At 47.9% G+C, this 22,255-nt stretch overlaps 1 protein-coding gene across 1 annotated transcript in view; it reads left to right on the top strand.

Annotated features, from left to right (window-relative positions):
* PEPD (peptidase D) overlaps positions 1–21,896 on the top strand; it is a 257,325-nt gene extending 235,429 nt beyond the window's left edge. The window contains exons 13-15 of the mRNA XM_020985026.2: positions 11,558–11,742; positions 18,666–18,857; positions 21,349–21,896. Of these exons, the coding sequence (XP_020840685.1) occupies positions 11,558–11,742; positions 18,666–18,857; positions 21,349–21,489 (518 nt within the window). The 3' untranslated portion in view covers positions 21,490–21,896. The remainder of the gene's footprint in view (positions 1–11,557; positions 11,743–18,665; positions 18,858–21,348) is intronic.
* The last annotated feature ends 359 nt before the right edge of the window (positions 21,897–22,255 follow it).

The following is a 22,255-nucleotide window of genomic DNA, read 5'->3' as shown; positions in this document are numbered from 1 at the left end:
AGTGGTCTCTGAAAATACAATGCATTCTTCACTGTCACCTCCTCCTTGAAAGAAGGGCCATGTTTTTGTGATTATGTCATCAGGACACATGCTCCTTTCCATAATGGCAAACACCTAGACCCTGCTGGAAATTCCGTAGATCTGCAGATCTGAATCTTGTTTATGTCATGGACCCCATTGGCAGCGTGGAGAAGACTATGGACTCCTCAGAATACTGTTTTTTAATGCATAAATATAGGATTACAAAGGAAGTTTATATTAGAAAGGAAAATGATATGTAATGATATGGAAATCATTGTAAAACATTTAAGTTCATGAACCCCGGGTTTAGAAGGCCTGATATAAATACTGCTCTTAATAAAGGATGGCTCTAGGGGGACTTGGGGGCAGGGGGTATGTGATACATACAATGGGGAATGTAGGTGGTGTCAAAACAAAAGATACCAATAAAATGTTATTAACAAAAAATAAGATGCCATGGAGAGCCTTTCCCTGGCATCTTGAGAGCTGACAGGAACTAGATATCTACTGTTTCCCTCTAGTGGGAAGAGTACTCTGGGCTGCATCTGTGGAGATTACATGAAGAATTGTGTAATGATATGTACCTTAAGGAACTGAAATTTACAAACAAGGAAAGTGGGGAGCAAGGAGAGGCAAGGGAAGGCCATTAAACACAGAAAGCCAGATCCATGCGGGCAGAACCCTAAGGTAATTTCTTTGCCCCTTTGTTGTCTATTGAAGATAGAAGTCCATTAGCAAAAAAAAAAAGAAAGAAAGAAAGAAAAGAAAAAGAGAAAGAGAAAAGATGAGTTGATGAAGCCTTGGGAATTGAAGAGGAAACTGCATATATGTGGAGTGGGGGGGAGTGTGAAAGTATAAGCACTAGAAGAAATATAAAAAGGTATCAATATGGATGAACAATCTGTCAGTAATCACAGTAGCTTAGGTTTCAATAGCCCTTTAGTGTTCACTTTCATTACAACAACCCTATGGGGTAAATAGTACAACACTTACCAAGCCCATTTTACAGATAAAGAAACTGTGATTGAGGTTCATTGATTTTGCTCAGTGTCACACAGCTAACGAGGTATGAATTTGAAGTCTAAAGTAAACTAGGATGAAGTAATTATATTTGGCAATGCTTATATTGTTGCTGGAAAGTTCACATATAGATGCTATTCCTGGTCTGGTCGTAAGCTGGCTTAGCAGGGTGCTGTGTACTCTTATGAACATGCAGTTCATAAAAGTGGTCACTCACTGCCCAAGGCTACGTCTGTCCCAGAGTTTATGCCAATATAAGAGATGTAGTCCGCTCTGCCTTTGCCCAGGAGTATTAGAATTAGTCCCTAGGATGGGGATGTGAGGGCAGAGTTGATGTATTCTAACTCCTGAGCTTGCTCAGGCCACCTGGATGCCTTCAGTTAGCCTGTGTGTGTTTCAAGGAGCAAAAGACAGGTCTGGAGTGGCCCTGGAACACTGGAGCCTCACGAGACATTCAAGACCCGTCAGGTCGTGCCGCCCAGTCGCCACAGGCCAGGCTTCATGACTTGGCAGCTGAGACTGTTAGGAGACCGGGACCTTTCACCCTCAGCACCAGGCACTGCAGCTGGAGCATAACCTTGACACATTCAGAGAGAAATTAGCACAACGGTGCCACAGTTTGTTGTTTGCTGTGTGTTTGTGTTGTAATCGCCATCCGGGCCAGACAGAAGCGCCAACTTCTTTGTGGTTTAATCACTGTCACAATTATAACCACACACATGCAAAAAAAAAAAAGCCAGCAGCCAAGGAAGCACTGTGTGAGACCCTGTGGGGGAAGCATCTCCAGTGTGAGCGGTTCAAAGAGCAGGACCCAGCCAAGCTTAGGGGCTGGAATTCTGGGAAGAGACCAGATCTACACAGCAGGAAGGAAACTCACCCAGGGGATCAGCACTTCCCTGGCGGTCTCTACCTTAGCCCCTTGATCCAGTGGTCAGGCTGTTTGCTTTTCCACCATGCTTTTTTCTTTTTTCCCCCAAAAGACCAGGGCTCTCATTAAGCTTTTGGCTTACCAAAAGCTAGTTCAGCTAATGAAATTAAGCCGATGGGTGGGTGGGCATGCGTTTGAAGTCAGAGCTTCACAAGATTGGCTCCTCTTCATAATACTTGCTTCCCTATATCAATCATCCAAGGTCTTTGGCTTGAACTCAGCAGGCTGAAATGGAGTAGAAGGGGGGAGAAGATGGGGCAGTGGGGGTAGGCTCAGAGACACCAGGAGTGATTGTAGCAATTGTCAAGACCTTTGGGTGTATGCCTTGGGTCTCTTTTGATTGATGGTAGGAAAATTTGTAAAGCTATTTGGGAAAGATATTTTGGAACTTAAAAAGACTATCCCCTGAAGTGATGTGGATTAGGGATGACTTGTAAAAAAAAAAACTTTCCTAGTTAGCTCTTCAAAGGAAAGACCTAGTCTATTTCAACTCATTAATGAGAGCAGGAAAGGGAAAATGAGCTTGAAGTCGGTGACTGACTGTTGCGTTAAATTTAGATGAATTAAATTGAATTCAGTTTGAGACTGAACTTCAGACTGATGACATGATGGAAAGAGTACCAGATTCAGATCTGAATGATGGAAAGAGTACCAGGTTCAGATCTGAATTGGAGTTTCAGAAGTTTGAAGGCCAGCTTAGCTGCCTTCTGCTTGAGCAGGTTACATCCACTCTCCTCAACTAGGTGGTACAAGCCTGGAGTCAGGAAGACCTGAGTTCAGATCCAGCCTCAGACACTAGCTGTGTGACCCCAGGCAAGCCTCTTAACCCTTAACCTCTGCCTCAGTTTCTTCAGCTGTAAAATGTGGACCATAATAGCCTCACAAGGTCTCTATAAGGAGTAAATAAGATATTTGTAAAGCACTTTGCACAATGCCTGGCACGTAGTAGATGCTTAATAAATGTTTGTTTCCTTCCTTCTCAGCCATAAAATGGGGTAGGGGGAGACTCCATGGTCTCTAAGAGCTCTTCTAGCATTAAATCCTATGAAACAATAAATTGAAGTGAATTAAAATGTATTTTGGTTAGCTGCCCCATCACTACGATGGGCAGAGTTCTCTTGAAGGTGTGGGAACAGTGTCAAGAGGAAAAAAAATGAAAACCCAATGGTATACCTAAACTTGAGTATTTGATGTGAGAATTCAAGGTCGCTGCGGTACCTGCCGTAGGAAGAGATCAGCACTTTTAGAAAGCATGTGCTGCAACAGGGACATGTGGTTGATGGCCGCCATTGTGTACCAAGTGAGCCAAGCCAGGGTCACAAGCCCTGACACAGGTTGCAGAGGTGGGGAGGAGGGCAGGATCGAAAGAGTAGGAAAATGATCAGCAGATTTTGTCAAATATAGACTCACCTGGTGCACCCTTCCAAAAGTCCAAGGCCACACCAAGCTTGCAGGTCTGTGTTTGCAGCTTGCAGGACCTAGCCAGTCTCTAAGCATGTTTAAGAATTGTAAATAAAGCACAAGAAGACAACCCCAACCCATAAATGGCAGAGTCTGATAAACTGCTCTTTTGGCTGGTTCAAGAGTGTTTCCCAGGCCAAATAAGAAATACAGGAAATGGGGTACAGAAGTCTATCCTGCCCTACAGGGATATAGAAGGGGAAGGGGATAAGAGAAGGGGAGAAAGATAGAAGAGAGGACAGACTAGGGGAAGGGATATTCAGAATGCATGCCATCTTGGGGTGGGGGGAGGGGGGAGATGGGGTGAAAATTTGAAACTCAAAAACTTGTGGAAGTGAATGTTGAAAACTAAAAATAAATAAATTTATATTTTTAAAAAAAGTGTTTCCCAGGCCACAGGTCTGGGGTCTCTATTTCAGGAGTGTCACATGCACTGCTAGTTCCTTTAACTGAATCTTAAATTCTGGTTCAAGACCATTTAAGAGTTAAAAGTATCAAGAAACTCTCCCTATTTGCCAGCACTGCTCCCCCATATCTTTATGGCATAGAAAAGGGGCTGCATAGAAGAGAGCAAGGTCAAGGAAAATTTGGATAGGATAACATAGAATCAGGGGCAGATTAGGGATCCCTACCCACACCTGGCTGGGAGCACAGAAGCCGTATCTGAGCCTAAAGGTGTCCTGCTGTCCCTGGTCACTTGTTCATGAACAGGAAGTTAGATTGAGAGGTCACATGGGTGTCAGTGGAGAAGAGGAGCTTCCTGTGTCCCAAGTCAGGCCTGACTCCTGGACAGCAACTCACACTGGATAGGTCAGACCTGCAGTGACTGTGTTCCTCCAATGAGAGAGCTGGATTAAAGAGGTGATTTGACATATGTGTTGCCTGACCTGCCGTGGTCTTGAGAGGCCCTGGAAGTCCAGATACCTCAGGCTTCACAGAGAGTGATGCTCTTACAGGAAGCTGGCTGCAGGAGTGGAAAGAAGGGGCTGTCTAGTCAATGAGCTGCTGGTCATACCCATCTCTAAAACCTGGGAGCCATTTGAACTAGGCTTGAACTTATTTTATTTTATAAGTGGCCTGAGCCCTGGAGACTCCATTAGCCTGGTACTGTGAATCTTATTAGCCTGTTTGCATATAGCAGTGGTCCTTGACCTCTTTGCAGTCACCACCCCATTTTCACATCCGTGAGCATCATGGTAATTTGGTAATGAAAGAGCTCTGGGGTGGGGGTGGGGGGTGAATGGGGGTCAGAGGACCTGGGTTTGAATCCCAGCTGTGTTGACTTTATTACTAATGGGATGTCAAGCAAGTCATTTCCCCTCTCATCTTTAAGCAAAGGAACTAAACTAGTGTATCTCTCAGCCCCCTTCCAGCTCTGAATCTATGATTTGTAAGCCCCAATGTGAGGGAGACAGCAAAAGGACTGTGATCTCCATTTAACAGGTGGGGAAACCTGAAGTCAAAATAGGTTAAGTGATTTATCCAAAATCTTAGGACTGGAACCCACATCCCTCAGCTCCCAGGCTAGACTTCTTCCCATCATACCAGGTGGTATCTGGCATACCCCAAGCAGAGCTGCGTTTTTTAAGGATGCTCTTTTGGTACACAAGAGATTCTTCACACCATCTGGAAGCAGGTGTAGGGACCTATGTCCAGCTCAAGGGAAAGCAGACAGGGGTTACTTTGGACCCCAAAGTTCAACTGACAAAATCACTTTCTGCTCTTTAAGAGAAACTCTTCCCTCCCCAAGGCCCCAGGAAGACAAGGAGGGGAGGGGACATGGGGAAAGAGGAGACAACAAACTATTCTTATACCCCTGCCTGCCCTGCAGGTTTCTGATGGTTCCAAGTCTACATAGCACTGAGTGGAAGGGGGTTGACCACTCTTTAGGGCATCAGAGAGCATATAAACATCCTATCTTGAGTCAATGAGCTTCAAACCCCACCTCCTTGATTGTCTGGGCTATTCAGGTTTAAAGCTGGGCTTAGTTCCTCCCAGGTAACCAGAAAGGTGTAGCTAGAGTATAAGCTGGTCTTGTCCCCAGGCTCCTGCTGTAAGTCCTGAGAGGGGCTGCTGCCCCAGGCAGATCCTGTTGGGAAAGAGCTCGTGTTTCTGGCATATGATCCTGTATATCTGTGATGGGCTGATAGCCTATCGTGGAGAGGCACGACCTTTGCAGTTTGACCCCTTGGGGTCCCAGTTCAATCCATGGATTGACTTCTTCCAATTGGCCCCAGTGGCTCACAAGAGTGACTCTGTTGTCTTTAGGGTCAGCAGGTTTGAAAGCCATAAACCCCATGGTATCTCCACACAAGATATTGAGGCCCCAAGAGCATTCCCACTTCCTCAGTTGGGCCTGAGGGTGGGGGAAGGGAAGATCTGTGCTTTCCTTCAGTGGCTTAATGAAAGGAGACTCAGTCTTCCAAAGCCTACTTCTTCATTCCTTTTAGACTCTGAACTCCTCAGGGCAACCAGATTTTCAATCTGCCCTGCTTGTTTTCTTTGCTGTAGTCTTGAGGACAAGGAAGTTGGAAAGAAGGCTGTGCATCAAGCAGAACGCACTATGGAGGGCAAAGGATGATTTGATCAGCTCTAATTAGGAAATTAGTCAGGATGACCCGCCCAGGTCCCATCAGACCCGAAGATCTGAGTTTACAAAATAAGAATGACATTGATGGTGGCATGGGGTTTCCCAGCAAACATCCCCCCAATAGATGCAGGACTGACTAGACCATTGATCTGACACAGAAGGGCAATTTGGAAATCTTAATTACTGTTTCCACCCTCTGTAGATGGTAATGGCGAACTTTCCCCAGTTGCCGTACTCCTGGGGTACTGTAGGACCATCTGGTGGAGGGCATAGTAGGCTTTTCGCTTTTTGGCCTGATATTGACCAAGTTTGGCATGGGTACAACACTCGTTCCCTGGGGCTTCCAGTGACCTTGGCTAATTCACATTAGCACATCAGCCTGTCGTAGTCTACCCTCACACCTGCCCCTTCCAACGTCACACTTCCATGTCCTGCCCAAAGTCTGGATACAAAGTTCTCAGTCGTTACGAAGTGCTTTCTCCCCGAATCACAATAAAAAAGGGGCTGCTGCCATGGATTCTTAATTCTTAACTATGTTGTCTTTATCTGAAGTCCATCCAGTGTCTCTAATATCGAGTATGGATGTGTCTGGGATTTCAAATATTCAGTGAGGGCAATGTCACATTGGCAGGGTCTGTCTTTCTCAGGATTTCCCCTCACTAAGCTTCTTCCTTTCCTCTCCCCAACTCCTTCACTTTCTCCTGGACTTTATAGCTGCCCCCTTCCCCTCAAAACAAACACACATCCCTTAGAGCTCCTATATGCAGCTGTAATTCAGCTGACACCAGGTTGGGTTATTGAAGAAGAAACTTTAAGGAGCTATGGGGAAACGAAAAGACTTCAGAAGCCTGGGAATGGAGGTGCAGAATATCCTAGACATCCTCACAACCCAGCAGAAGTCTGGCACAGACAGCCTTGGCCAGGGAGAATGTGGCTATGGCTCTAACTCCATCCCTTTTCCTACCTCGGGGCACCTTCTCTCTATCTCTCTTCCTCTATCCTGCTGCTCTGCTTTTCTCTCTCTCTTTCCTCTCCTCACTGCTCTCTCAAGCTTCACTTCCTTATCCCTGGCTTCAAGTATTACATTTGGGCCTGGGAATGACCTTGAGTTGCGGTACCATCGTGCTTGATGCCCGTCTCACTCCCACAATCTGTCCCAGACAAACTTTCTCAGCCTCCACTATGTTCCAACATTCAGGCTAAGCGCATGCTTTTTGGCCTCAGTTCCTTTGCAGAGCAGAAATGACCAGTGTGCCCTCAGGCCAAACAGTTATGAACATCACCTGTTTCCCCAGATTTGCTCTAACTTAATTCATATGTTCTCCAGAGAGAAGGTCTTTAAGAATTGTATTAGCTTTACCCTATCAACCATATTTTGTAAAATAACAATAGAGTTGCCCTTCCCAAGCCATGTTTCAAGGCAAAAGTTAATGGACACTCAGATTTCATCAGCCATGTCTATATTGTCTATAGGAGATACCCCATCGCTGCCACATACCACCAGACCCTTCCTCTAAGCTGGCATCAGACTGCCCCAGGCACTGGGAGCCCAAGTGGAAAGTACAGAGGCTATTGGCATTGCCCTAATTTAAACTGAGATATTGTTTACAAATATACCTATGTCAAGTTCAAAGTCAGACAGCGTATGCATATGCATGGAATTGGAAAGACAGTCCACGTTAAAGATTCCCAGGGAATTGAAGTTGTACAAGGTTAGTTGTACCAGGAAACTGGCCTGAAAGTGCCCACATGCTCACATTCTCCTCTTTATTTATCAGGACTGATCTCCTGAAACTGGCTCATAGCCCTGCCCTTTGACACATTTCTCTGACTGTGCTACCTTCCCTCTTAGCATCAGATTGTGGAACTACCAAAACACAAGTTCAGTGGGTTAAAAATACAAGGAGTAGTGATGAATTGATCACTCATCCTTTTAACATTTACTGAGCACCACCCTGCTGGGTGCAGGGCCCGATGCTCAGTGCTGGGGGAACATAACAGGGGCAAATAAGGCCTTATCATCTCTTCAAGGAGTTTACAGTCCAATAGAGAGGTAGAAGACAGGCACACAGATAAACAATACAAATTAAACTAGAGTGAGCATGGAAGAGGATTGTAAAATGACTGGAAATTGAACGATAAGGGCATCACTTTCAACCAGAGGAACCAGAGACTTCCCTTTTGATTCTGAAGGATGGGTAGGATTATCAGTAAGGGATTTTAGGGATATTCTATGCGTAGGGGACAAGCATGAGCAAAGGCCCAGAGGTGGGGAAATCCTCTGATAAGCAGTACAGTTTGGAACATAAGGTACATGAAGTGATTCCCGTGAAACACCACCTTGGTGCAGTGTGTTCTTGAGACAGAACTAACTGGGTTCTCTTGTGTTGAAAGCACCAGTAACCAACCTCACCTGCCATGAACAATGCCCTTTTTTCTGCCAGATCCTTTGTAGCCAGATATCCTCCCTACTCAGCCTGGCTTCAGCAGCTTGTGCCCAGGGTCTTGGACAGATAGATGGGGATCCCAGAGACTCCATTCCTATGACCTATTACCTGCTCTTTCCAGTGTGTCTAGTTACTTCCCAAAGAGCCCTGGGCTGTAGGCAGATTGGGCTTGCTAGGGCTGGGGAAGAGATCAAAGGCTTAACTGAAGGAGATGAGCTACCCTGAATACTTTCAGGCTGGCCAAGAGAGGACCTCTTGTCAGTGCCCTCCAGCTTAAAACTTTAAAGAAGAGAGCCGGTTGCAATTAGAGAGCTAAAGGTTTCATTCTAAAAATGAAATTGGGGAAGACTTAGAATCTGACACTCTTGGGCTTGGTGGTGGCAGTGTCATGAGACACACCTGCTTTCAGCTTTCTACATGTGACTCCCTGAGCAGTTGGAAAGTCAGACTCCACCTCTACCCCTGCCCTATTTTTACAACCTGAGCTCAGGCTCCAAGATATTAACCCTCTCGGCCAAGTTCTCCTGGAGCAATTGAGTGATCAGTGGGACCCCAGCCCCTCTCCTTGGTGTCCTCAATGTCTTGAAGCCCTCAGTGTTAGACCCCTCCAACTGGGTGGATGGGAGCGCCGGAGATTTGGTCCTGGTGCGGTCCCAAGAACAAGTGAAACCCCAACAGACCCAGTGTCCCTCTCCCACTTACCAGGTTTCATCCTCCTATCTACTGTCAGAACCTGGCCCCAGGCCCTAGACAAAACAGGCTATCCCCCCAACTTGATTTAGCAAATTCCATTATAAATTCTGGTCCAGTAGTCTGGATGGTTCTTGAAATTGGTTATATTGGGCTCCAGCCTATAAGTCCTGCCCTCAGGAAGTCTCAAGGAACAATAGAGGAGATAAGAGATAGAAACCGTGAGACCACATCTCCTGTGAGAAGAGGGGAAGCAGTGGGTTCGGACCCTGCCCCCGGAAGCTCCCGTTCTTGGGCAGGCTGACCAATGGCTGGGATAAGACTCGGCTCCCAGAGAACCAAGAGAGAAGATCCCCCCATCTCTGGGACTGTGTGGCTAAGGCTCTCACTGTGGGAGAGCGAGGGCCGATTAAGGCCGGAAGATTGAGACGGTGGGGGACAGGTGCCAGGGGGATTATTGAAGAAGGGCATCTAGATATCAGTCAAGCCTGTGGGGTAAATGGGGGAGCTGGGAACCCGGACACTGACCACTGGCAGAGTCTTTGCTTTTCTCCTCGTTGTGAACACTGTCAGGCCAGCTTTGTTATTCTTTATATTCTTGCTGCCATCCCACTCTAATTCTCTTCCTCCTGTGAGGAAACAGTACAGTAGTACAGTAGGAGGAATGCCAAGCTGGGGTTAAGAGCAGGGTTCTAACTCCTAGCTCCACCAGGGCCTGCTGTTTGACTTTAAGTCCCTTCCCTTCTCTGGACCTTAGTTTCCCCAAATGGAACATAAGGGGTTGCCTGGATCTCAGAGGTCCCTTCCAGCTCGGATGTTAGCAGGTTCTATCCCATCTCCCTGGGACAAGCCCTGCAGGAACCACCTGAAAGGGGCCCCACTGGAGCTGGAAGCTGAAAACAGTTTCAGGTTTGGGAGGAGGGGAGCAACTTAATGCAGCCAATCTATGCGCCTTGGCCTAGGGGGCGGGCTTTTCCCCCTGGAACGCTGTTTGGCTGTTGACCTTTGCCCAGTCACAAATGAGACAAAGATGGATTTGATTAGGAGGGGCAGGGACATCTTGGATCCTAGGGAGCAGCACTTGCTGCCCAGCTCTGGCACTCCCATAACCCCCCACACGGCCAAGCCAGGCCAGCCCAAAGGGAGAAGCAGACTGGGCTACAGATGTTTTTGGCCCTGGACAACTGCAGTGCTTGCCAGGTCCGGGTGGAGGGAGCTGCACCTTAGCCCAGTTACCTTCACTCTGCAGCAACTCTGGAGGGTGACTCAGATCCCCAGTGAGATGCTGGAGGCAAAGGCAGCCCCCGCCAAACCACCCATTCTGCTGTGAGCTCCAACTCCCAAACAACTCCCGCAGTAGGGCATGTTCTTCTGTAGGGGTGAGATTCAGCTACTGCCAGAGGAGAGAGAGCTCAAGGTCACCCAGTCCAGGTTCCTCTCTGCAGGTTGTAGCTAAAAAGCCAAAGTCACATGCACAAAGACTCCACCTCTCTGACCAACTGAGATTTAATAATAAGAAATTAAATATCTCTCATTCATCCAAGTGGAGGGGCCTTTTCTTTAACTGCACTCAGCTCCCACTCGAGGCCAGGACAGAGCCTGCAAAGTCAGTGAAGAGTATAAAGCTGTTCCTCAGACCCCAGTCAGCAAGAAAAGATGTCCTTTAAACTAGTGGCTGCCCTGTTGCTCACAGCAGAGAGCACGTTTCTAGAATTTGTGCTGTATGGGAATGGGCTGGAAATAGAAGCTATTCCACGCAAGTAAATCCTTGGGGGAGGCGCCATCTCAGGCTGGAAAAGAGGAGTCAGGGAATCACGTGCCTACCCATGGGGATGACCCCACTGCCCTCAGACCACCTGTCAGGTTCTGCCAACATTTGATCCTGAGAAGACTCTGGAGCTGACCTCGAGATCTCGTGGATAATGGCCAGTTTTTCCCTCAGTTGCTTGTTCCAGTGCGTAATGAGCCACTCTCTGTAGACAGATGCCAGGGACTGTGAGTGAAGTCTCCAGCAGTGGGCATGAGTTGTGCTAAGCCATCTACACATTCCCAGAGGCCAGGGAAGCATATTCTCACTAGAAACAGATAGTGGGAGCATCTCCCTTGAACAAGCGTCATTTCTGGCATGGTCCGGGTTGAGTGCACAGGTGTGATGGGGCAGGATTGCCACGTGTCTTAAACCCTTTCAGAAAAGTCTAAGAATGTGAGCTCATTCTTGTCTGATGAGGCCAGGGGTGTGACTTTGGTGGGAATGTCTGGCAGCAAGGATGTTCAGGTTGCTGTCCCTCACATGTTTTCAGACACCCTCAGAGATGGGAGGCCTCTTTTCAACTACTAGAGCATCATTGCGGTCAACTCATAGCTAGAGTTGCCAAGTGGCTTGTCTCTCTCCCTCCACAGGAGTATCCTGGCCTGATATGCACCGTCTGGCGGACCGAGTCCACCTGGAGGAGCTCACTCGCATCGGCATCCTGACCGGCAATGTGGATGACATGGCCAAGGTCCACCTGGGTGCCGTATTCATGCCTCATGGACTCGGGCACTTCCTTGGAATTGATGTGCATGATGTTGGTGGCTACCCTGAGGTCAGTATTTGAATGCTTCTGTCAGAAGAGCCCAGGATCTCCATCTTGCAGGAATCCTGCCCTTCTGTCAGCTGCATCATCCTCTGTCTGGGATCCTGACACTGACTCCATTTGCTTCCACTGGGGCCAGTATTGACATCCCAGGAAGTGGGCCCAGCTCCATTAGCCAAGCTGGGGAAGAATAATTTAGCCGTCTTCTCTAAAGTTTGTTTCTTTGTTTATAAGGTCACTCATTTACTAAATTCCAGCTCTCAGTTATCCATGGGGCTGGTCATCTTATTTGTAGAATATCTGGCCCCTTGCTTCTCATTCTCATGCTGCCTGCTGGGGGCTGTTTTACAGCCATTAGATATGCCATCCAAAGGCATGATGGCCAGGAAGAGGAAGAGAAGCCACCTGGCCCCTTTTCCTCTTCATAAGCAAGCTTGGAAAAGCCTTCAGTTGGGAAGGGGTCTGTGGAGAATCCCTTGCCAACAGAGCACCAGCCACGAAGAACTGGTCATGGATTTCATGGTGCAGACTGGTAACAGTAGACATTTATAAAGCACTTTACATACTTCCTCTCACTTGACCCTCTCAGCAGTCCTGTGAGGTAATGACTACCAGTATCCCTCTTACACAGATGAGGAAACTGAGGCTCAGAGTGGTTAAGTGACTTGCCCGTGGTCATATAACTAGGATGTATCAGAGACGGGAGTCAAACCTAGGCCTTAGCATTCTTCCCAGTCTCACACTTCCTCTTTTTTGGTAGACCTCAAAGCCCCACTTGATGCTTCTGAGGTCACCAGATGTTCAGACTCCCTCACTGGAAAATATTTGGAGAAATTCAAAACCACTTCAACCAAGGTAGCAGCCATGAGTGATTGGTGCTTGTAGTGGCCCGTATGGGAATGGAGAGGAGTACCGGGCCAGTCTCCAGCAGAGTTCTGGGGAATGCATCCTCCCTGCCTCCTGAGAAGCACAGAGGAGATTGTTATGGTAGGCAGTGACAGGGAGACCCCAGGGCCCCAGTTGCTTCATCCATATTTTTTCGGTTGGCGGCCAGCCTGGCACAGCCACGTGTATGAGAATGGGCCCTGCCCTCAGCAAAGTCTGTGCAGAGGGAATTGTAATAGCCCCACACCATCTGGAATTTCATGTGTCTCAGAGCCCTTTAACATCATTCTCCCCATTTTACAGACGGGAGGTCAGAGCTCAGAGAGGAGAAGAAACATGCCCAAGGTCTTCAGGAGAGTTAGGGCTAAAGAGAGCAGGGCTTAAGCCCAAGTCTCCTTCCACCAGACTGTGTCTGGCATCCTGCCCAACGTGGGCCCCAAGCAGCTTCCCTCAGATTCTTCTCTGCAGAGAGAGGAAGCAAAGACAAGCTATTTCTTGTTTGCCTTCCTTCTTGAAAGCCTGGATAGTTCAGAACATGCCATGCTGCACTAAATGGTCATCTGTGTCCCTAAGGTGTGGCAGATGCCATGTCTGTCTGTTCCTCCCACACTCAGAATTTCTCAGAAGCCAGGCTCCCATTCCGAGTATTCTTTTTCTAGCATATTGGTGCCCCATGGAGCAAGAGTAGAGCCAGCTTCACTAGGCCAAGGTAGAAACCTACTCCCAGCTCTTAATTTCTAGAGGGTTTTCTGAGGCTAAGGCTTCTGGCTGTCATAAAAATAATAACTCACTTCTAAGGTTCACAAAATATTTCCCTCATAGTATTTCAGTGAAGAAGATATGGAAATATGCCCATTTCACATATGAAGAAACTGGGGCGGGGGTGGGGGGATGCTAATTGGTGTAGCAATTTGCCCAAGCTAGTATCAGATGTGGAATTTGAATCCAGAACAGGCTTCAGATCCAGCCTTCTAGGCTATACTGCCTTTGTGTCTGATGCCCCCTTGACCCAGCAGCACTGCCCGTGAGAACAGAGGTCAGAGCTTCCTGGCTCCCCCTCACCCCTTTCTCCTTTCCTCACCCCACAGGGCGCTGTCCGATGCTCTTGCCTTACCTCTTTAAAGCTCTCATTTGAGCTGAAATTGAGGAGGGGTGCATCCAGGGTCAGGGGCCTGTTAGAGACCAGCATTACCAATAGGTGACTTCTCAAAAAAAAATGGCTTTTACGAGAGTTCTTGGCCAAGAAAGGGCTGGCAAGCAGGGGCTGGCAAAGGCAAGGAAAGCCAGCAGGAGGCCCAGGGCCATTCTTTGTGCCCAGTGGTGGTGTGTGAGTACACGAGCATGCCCTGCATACATTGGCCCTTTGACTGAGCACTTATTTCACAATGGAAGTGATTGTGTAAGCTGCTCACGCCTACCATGCCTTATTGTCTAATTAGCTAAGATGCACGGTCTTTGCCTTTTGGCTGCAGGATATTTTGAAAGCACCAAGAGAGATTTTTTGGGGGAAAAAAAATTGCTCAAGAAAAGCATTATTATTCAATTATTTTTTCCTCAAGTGTAAACAGTTAAATTTTGAGAAACAAAATGAGTTTTAATTTCCTAATTTCTGTCATAAAGCATGTTGTGCGCCAAGTGTAGATGCTTCCAGACATTGTTAGCTGAGATTCGTTATTCATTAGTCGCCAAAGCGACTTTTTCCAACATAGAAAATTGGCAGCAAAAGGTTTTCATCTTTTCCAGTAAGCAGCCTTTGTGTGCTTGTAGCTTCTTTTTCTGGGACAGATAAACAGTGCAGGGAAAATGCTGCTCTGCCTATAAAAACAATTTGTTTTATTTAAAACCTACAGATGGATTTGGATCTTCTCTTTGCTAGTGGCTTAAGGAAAGCTGTCACCTGGGGCAGACCCTATTGGTTATGCACACAGTTCTGGCAGGGGTGCTTACTGAGCCTGGAATTGCCCCGAGTTAGGGCCTTGGTTTGAACCAGGGGACAGTCACCACTAGAAGCTAAAAGACTTAGATGACTGTTGCTGGTGGCTAATGTATACCGTCTTCACCAGTAGCTTACGCACACAGGTATCACTGGCCGGTACGAAGTCGTTGCCATCATTAGCCAATGCTCACAGTCACTGCCTTCATTGGCTGATGCACACAGGCCGTCACCATCATTCACTGGCCACTAAGATCGTCACTCCATTTTCTGATGAGTGTAGAAGGCCTTGGTGGATAAGCAGACAGTTGCCATCACTGGGCAAAGCAGAATTCGTCCCAGGTGACGTTCCCCCCAGAATCTTACATTTAGACCTAGAAATGACCTTATGAGGCACCTGGTCCCAGTCCAGGCTCCTCATTTTCCAGATGAGGAGCAGAGGCCCAGAGAGGTTGAGTGGACAAAGGAGTGAGCAGCAGAGCTGGGCTTTGAACAGAGGCTGTCAGCCTGGTGCCCTCACACAGCTGACTGTGCCCCTCACAGCTCCAGGCCGTCCTCTTACTTCCTTTTGTAGGAGGTGTATGTTGCAAGCAGGGGCACCAGAGGCAGAATAGACAAGACAGAGGGGAACTGTTAGCAGCAAATTGTCCTAAAATGATTGGGAAATGCACATTGGGAGAAAGGGTAACTCGCATGCAAATCAATTAGTGGGTGACACATTTCCATAGCTCCTCAGGCTCAAGTTGCTGCTTCTGGGGCACAAGACCAGGAGAACGAACAGTGGGCTTGTGGGTCAGGAGACCTATGGGTCCTAGTGCAGGCTTTGCCACTCAGTCCATGACCTTGAGCAAGTCATTCCTCTTCCTTAGGCCTCAGTTTCCCCATCTGGAATGATACGGCCAGCCAGGATGGTCTGTAAGGGACCTTTCAGCTCTGATTGTGCCTAAATTAGCGATTTCTCTTGAAATGAATGGTTGGATGGATGGATGGATGGATGAATAAATAGATAGATGGATGAATTTTTAAAAAATGTGTATTAATCACTATGTGTAAAGCACTGTGCTTACAGGGACAGCTAGGAGCTGCAGTGGATAGAGCATTGGACTTGGAGTCCAAAAGACCTGAGTTCAAATTTAGCATCAGACACTTCCTAGCTTTATGATCCTGGGCAAGTCACTTAACCCCGTCTGCCTCAGCTTCCTCATCTGTAAAGCGGGGTACTATTTATGACTAAGTTAGTATTGTTGATCAGAGGATCTCAAGTTAGAAACAATCTCAGTGGTCAGCTAGTCCAGCTCCTACAGCACGCCCCACATGTAAAGTCCAGCCTCTGCTTGAAGACCTTTAAGAAAGGGAGTCCACCCCCTCCTGGAGCAGCCTCTTCCATTCTGGGCTAGCTCTGATGGTTAGGAAGCATTTCCCTCGTATGCATCCTAAGTCTGCCTCTCTGCCCCCTTCTGCCTCCTCTTCCTGCTTTGGCCCTGGGGACCCAGGAAGAACCGGTCTGCTCCCTCTTCTTCAGGACCATACCGTGTCCTTGAAGAGAGCTCTGATGTCCCTGTCAGGCCTAAGCGTTGTATTACAGGTCCTTCACCTTGTCCTACCATGGAATGGCCTCCAGCTTCCAAATCCTTTTGGTTTCCCTTCACTGAAGACATTCCGGTTAATGCCTTTAAAATATGATCCTTGGAATTGAGCATGCTATTTTAGAGTAGTCTGGCACAGGGAGCACTGACCTCTTACTTGTTCTGGACATCATGCCTATCATCACACCCACAAATTGCATCAGAACTTTTTCTACCACGCCACACCATTAATTCACGTCGAGCTTATAGTCCACTAAAACTCCCTGATCTTTTCTACGAATAGGGCAGCTGGGTGGCGCCATAGTGCACAGCACGCTAGACCTGGAGTGAGGAGGACTCATCTTCCTGAGTTCAAATCTGGCTTCAGACACTTACTAGCTGTGTGACCCTGGGCAAGCCACTTAACCTTGTTTGCCTCAGTTTCCTCATCTGTAAAACGAGCTGGAGAATCACTCCGGTATATTTGCCAAGAAAATCCCAAATGGGGTCATGAAGAGTGAGACACAACTGAAACAAATGAACAACAATTATCTAAGAACAACTCTCCCTTCCTGTACTTAGGCAGCTGATTTTTTTTTAAAACTCAATCATAAGACTTCACACTTATGCCTATTATGTTTCTTCTTCTTAGCCTCAGCCTGGCAATGTTCTGGCTCCAAATATTAGCAGTCCTTCTCAGCTTTATGTCATCTGCAAATCTGATAAACCTGCTATCCTACCTTCGTTCCAGTAATTGATAAAAATGTTGAATAGCATAAAACTAAAGCTAGGTCCCTGGGGCACTCCAACAGAGACCTGTTTCCAGATTTGCCATTGATTGACCCATTAATAATTACTTGCACACAAAACATAGTATCTGTAGACATATTCTACTGCCTCAAGGGCTACTCTGATCTAGAGCCCCTTCACCATGTGGAGTATTTGGGGGAAGATAGTGAGGTTTGTGTCATTTTCATGTCTGTCTTTATCAATCTGCATCTGTCAGTATATGTACAGGTATATGTGTATGTGTGCCTAAAAATACATGAGTATGTGTTTCAGCATGTGCACATATGGATTGGCATGTGCACATGCCAAAAGTAGGCTCCAGCTGGGCTGTGACAGCACCTTTCCTTCCCCCTGGAAGACAGGCTGGAAACCTGGGGAGGTGGAGGGAGAAACCAGGAGACGGGATTCATGGGGCCGCTTTCCCACATTTGTCTCTTTGAAGGGAAAGGACCAGCCCTGAAAGGCTCCCAAGCTGCCTTAAGAGCTTTTTTGGCTATGCTGGACTTTTGGTAAACTGTTCCCCAGCCAGGAGAGGGGCCCATCCTCAGGTCGGCTGAAGAAGAGGTCTGGAAGCCTAGCCCTGGGGCTGCTGGAAACCCCCACTGATGTCTGCAGCCAGAGCAGGCGCCGTGTTCCGAGTGGAACCTCTCCCCTGGCTACTTGGAGGGACGGCATAGACGTGGGAGTGCAGGGGAAAAGAATCAGACAGGAAGAGGGAGGGGGAAGAGAAGTTAGGAAGTAAAGAGAGTGGAGAGGCTGGAGGACATTCGTGTCTTACCCTGATCTGAGGACAGTGTCCACATAGAGTGAAGACAGGGAGAACGTGGTCACAAGGTCATGGACAGAAGTCATTTGACCACCTTTGATCAAGGACATTGTAGAGCTCAGTGCCAGGGCCCTCCACGAGGGACCTGTCTTGTGCTAATCACATCATCAGAGAGAAAATTGCAGAGAGAAGCTTAGAAGTCTGTGACAAGGCGGGGGTCAGTGCGTCCTGGGGGATGTGAGAGAAAGTCGGAACCAGCACACAGCCCTCGCTGGCTCCCATGTGTAAGGTTTGTCCCTCCTCCTTTGAGTACCTGCCCCCGAGAGTCAGTGCCTGGGCCCATACCGATGGCTGCACATTTGGTCTTGTCTTTGGCTGGGTCAGCAGCTCCCTGGGGGGGTCCTCACCTAACACGTCCAGGATGGGGAGAGCAGCCAGCAGATGATGTTCCATTGCAAAAGAGAGTCCCGCAAGCCAGGGTTCACAGTTGACTTTGCAGGACAAAAATAACAGGTGGAAAACCATTGGGGAACGATGAGTCACAGCTGAGCAGCCGTGTATCCTGAACCACCTCCCAGCTCTGAGGTGGGATGGTCAGAGAAGGCTCGATGGAGGAGGTGGGGCCTGGGCTCCTCTTCGAGGGAAGGGGAGGCCAGTCTGGATATGAGAAAAAGCAGAGCAGATCGTGACGTTGGCCCTGGCTAGCTGCTGACTTGAGAGCTGTCAGGTTATTTGGGCCCTGGTCCTGGCTCCCCTGCTAGTGCACAGTGTCACTGGGAAGCTCACCAGAGACAGGCAGTGTTCGAAGCTCTCTGGGCTGTTGTCTGTCCATCTGTCCAGACTCCTGATGAGACAGGGGTCAAGGAGGAAGGGTGCTGGCGGGTGCGTCCCTTGCAGCTCTGGTGTCTGGTTGCTTCTGGGCCCTGACACCTTTCCCCATCTCCTTGCAGCAAGCACTGACCAGCCACCTTCCTCTTCCCTCCTTTTTCTCCAGGGCGTGGAGCGTATCAATGAGCCAGGCCTGAGTAGCCTGCGGACAGCCCGGAAGCTGGAGCAGGGGATGGTGCTGACCGTGGAGCCAGGCATTTACTTCATTGACCACCTCCTAGACCAGGCCTTGGCTGACCCTGCGCGGGCCTGCTTCATCAACAGCCACACCCTGCAGCGCTTCCGGGGTTTTGGGGGGGTGAGTAACCCTCTTGCATTTACCTCACTTAGGTCTTGTGATACTGATAAAGCGCCCAGGCTATGTGCTTATTATTAATGTCACAATCTTAGCATCTCAGTTGGAAGAGACTTCAGAGCTTGTCACCTATTTCAGCCCAGACCTGACCAGTAGTCCTCTCTACAGTATTGGCATCAAGAAGCCATCTAGTCAGCCCAGCTTGAAAAACCTCAGCTCAAATTGTTAGCAAGTTTTTTCATTTGTCAAACCTCCACTGGCCTCTCCAGCATTAGGCCTTATAGGCCTAAGCAGGACACGTCCTAATTGCCCTTCCACACACACTTTTTAAGATGACTGCCTCATCCCCGGAGTCCTCTCATTTACAGAATAAGCAAGTCAGCTCTTCCAGCCAGTCCAGATATGGTGTGGTCTGTAGTCCCCAGGACACCATGGGGAGAGGCTTGGCCGTGACACTGTACAGTGGAGATGGCAGGGAAGCCGAGGCAACTATCAGGCCCTTGTCCAGAGCCCAAAGGGCAGTGGCAGCATTCTCGTTTGGACACCAGGGGGGCAGTGCCTGGCCCTCTATCCCCTGCTCTGGCTTGGGCCAGTGTGCATGTGACTAACAAATCTCCAGGACTTTGCCCTTCCTTGTTGAATCATTTGTGGCAGCTGTGGGATTGTTATCTCCCTGAACTGTTCAGTGAGATAACAAGTTTATCAGTTGGTTGGGGAGGTTGCTGAGGGGGACAGACTCAGACTCAAGGGGACACATGTGCATTGGCTCAGGCTGACATGGACTGACTGTCTCCTGTTATTTCTGCCCACCACCAAGGGCCCCTCAGAAGGTCCATATGACCTCTTCTGGGCATGCTGGTTACTCTGGCTGTGAGGCTGGTTAGTTCTGAGTTAGCACATGATGCTAGTAAGTGGATGGATTCAGTCCCCATGTGAGCTTCACGCCTGGCCACAGGATGACCCGTCTGCCAGCAATCTCACGGACACGTGTCCTTGGTCACAAGGAAAACCAAGTGGGAAGAATGTGGATAGCCCAGGATAGCCCCTCCCTGCTGCCAAGAGCACATGTCCTGTTAATGGAGCTAGAGGCATCCTCTGTATGTAAAATCTGTTTCTCTACAATGAGCATATGTGTGGTCACATCAGCAACTAGTGAGGTCTAGGCACCTGACTAGCTTTGGTTTGACATTTATCCTCAGCTCTTACAGGTTAGCTTTAATTTTACTTTGAGCTCGTTTTTAGGCCCTGACTTGCCACGAAGAAGAAAGCAAGATTCAGCAAGGGTCACTCTGGTCATGCATGAGAAAAGGGTTGAAGAATTAGTGCTAGCTGTAAGCTCTTTGGGTTCCAGTGTCTGGCACAGCCAACTTTAAATAATGAGTCAGGGTGGCTCCTTTTGAGGGGTTCAGGACCAGGAAGGAATTGGGTTTGTACCTTTTCCACTGAAGCTCCTGGAGCCTTTAGCATCACCAAGAAGTCAACCCCAGGTTCTGGTCTCCTGATTTCTCTGTAGGAGATTAGGGGAAAAACAGACTGAATCTTCCAGCCCTAGTGATAGACTGCTTCAACCTCCGCACCATTCCTCAGCATTCAGGGACCCAAGGACACCAGATAGAGAGCTAGGAGTTGGCCAGGTTAGACAAGCCAGACACACAGAGAGGTCTCCATAACATCTTAAGCTGTGGCTGTGATTTTATGCAGAAAAATAGTGGTTCTCAGGCTTGAGCTCTCCCACTGACCCCATTGTCAGAAACCCACAAGAAAAATGTGGCTGATCTAGATTTTAGGCCAAGGGCATCCCAGAAGCAAGACCTCCAGTGGAGCTATTCAAGCTCCCATCCCATCCCATCCCATCCCATCCCTAGAAATCCCAAGAGAACAGCCATCCAGCAAGACCCTTGGGGGAAGCTCCAAATGCTCCCCACCCCCTTTCCTAAGATGTATTCTAGCTCTAATCACCCTGTACTCTTTGGCTTTTGGAAAAGCTGACATTGGCCTAACACTTGAAGTTGTTTGTACAGTACTTTACACAGGTTATTGCATTTGATTCTCACAACCCCTGTGAGGTAGATGCTACCATTACCGTGTTTTATAGATGGGGAAGCTGAAGCTTAGAAAATTACTTTGCCCAAGGTCACAACATTTAAATCAACGTTTGAGATGGAATTTGAAACCAAGTCTTCCTAACTTCAAGTCCAGCAGTCTTAACTATTATTCCATGCTGCTTGCCTTGCCTCTTAATAGTTAATCATTATGTACATCTGTGACACTTCTAACTTTCCAGGGTGGCTTTACACTGTCCCCCTCCTAGGGCTCCCACAGTCATTCCATTTGAGAAGGGCTCATACCCACCCTTGAGGTAACAGGGTACCCTCCCAAGAAAGGAAAATGAAGGGTCCTGCAGACAAACCCTCTGCACAGGCCTCATCTGGGCCACATGGGAACCTGTAATGTGAGGATCATAGTAATGGGTACATATGTCTACCTTTCCTAGGTTCGCATTGAGGAGGATGTGGTGGTGACTGCCAGTGGTATGGAGCTGTTGACTTGTGTGCCTCGAACCGTCGAGGAAATAGAAGCATGTATGGCAGACTCCAACAAGGCCTTCACCCCTTTTCCTGCCCAAAAGGAGTAGAGCCTGGGGGTTCCCAGCCCACTCCCTCCTCTAAAATGAGATAATCCATGGGGAGTCACTGCCTCACATTTATGGCTTCTTACGAAATCAGCAGAACAAATCATAATATTAAGTACTAATGCCTTATTACTAGAATACCAGGTTTTCTCTAGATGGTTCATCTGCCCTTCCAAGAATACAATCCCAATTCCTTGGGGGTGGGGAATAGGGAATAAATGCTGACTTAAAAGGTACACAGTAACATCAGACAAATGTTTCAGTACATGCTGAGAAGACAGGATTGTTTCCTCAGGAAAGATACATTTCTGATTTCTTCTTTCTCAAAAATCAGCACTTTTTACTCAGTTTTTCTTCAGTCTTTCCTGTTTCAGCCCAAATCTGCATTAAAACTTATTTCCTTAAAATTGCCTGGTGTGTGCTGCTCTTGATTTCTTCCCATGATTTGCTGTTTGAAGTAAACTCTCTCAAAGTTACTATCTTCATATGCTTTAAATCCACTATCCCTTTAAATTCACAAAGCATTCTCTGGGGTGCTGCCTCTGATTTGGAGAAGTGACTGACACCCTTTTCTCAATCCCATGGTTCCGAATTTCTCCTTAGCCAGAACCAGTCCCTCCTAAACATGAATTAAAAAAACAGTTTGCTGTCCAGTCACGGTCTTCAAGTGCCTTCCACCAGAGCCCACCTGTTCTGACGCCAAATTCTTGGAGGAGGCGGCCAAATTTTTCACTGAAGATAAAGTCCGTGACTGTATGAGTGTGGATGG

Source organism: Phascolarctos cinereus, unplaced genomic scaffold (genome assembly GCF_003287225.1).
Source record: "Phascolarctos cinereus isolate Bilbo 61053 unplaced genomic scaffold, phaCin_HiC Scaffold_2;HRSCAF=192, whole genome shotgun sequence".
NCBI lineage: Eukaryota > Metazoa > Chordata > Mammalia > Diprotodontia > Phascolarctidae > Phascolarctos > Phascolarctos cinereus.
Note: the sequence above shows the minus strand (reverse complement) of the source record. Positions and strands in the feature narration are given on the sequence as shown.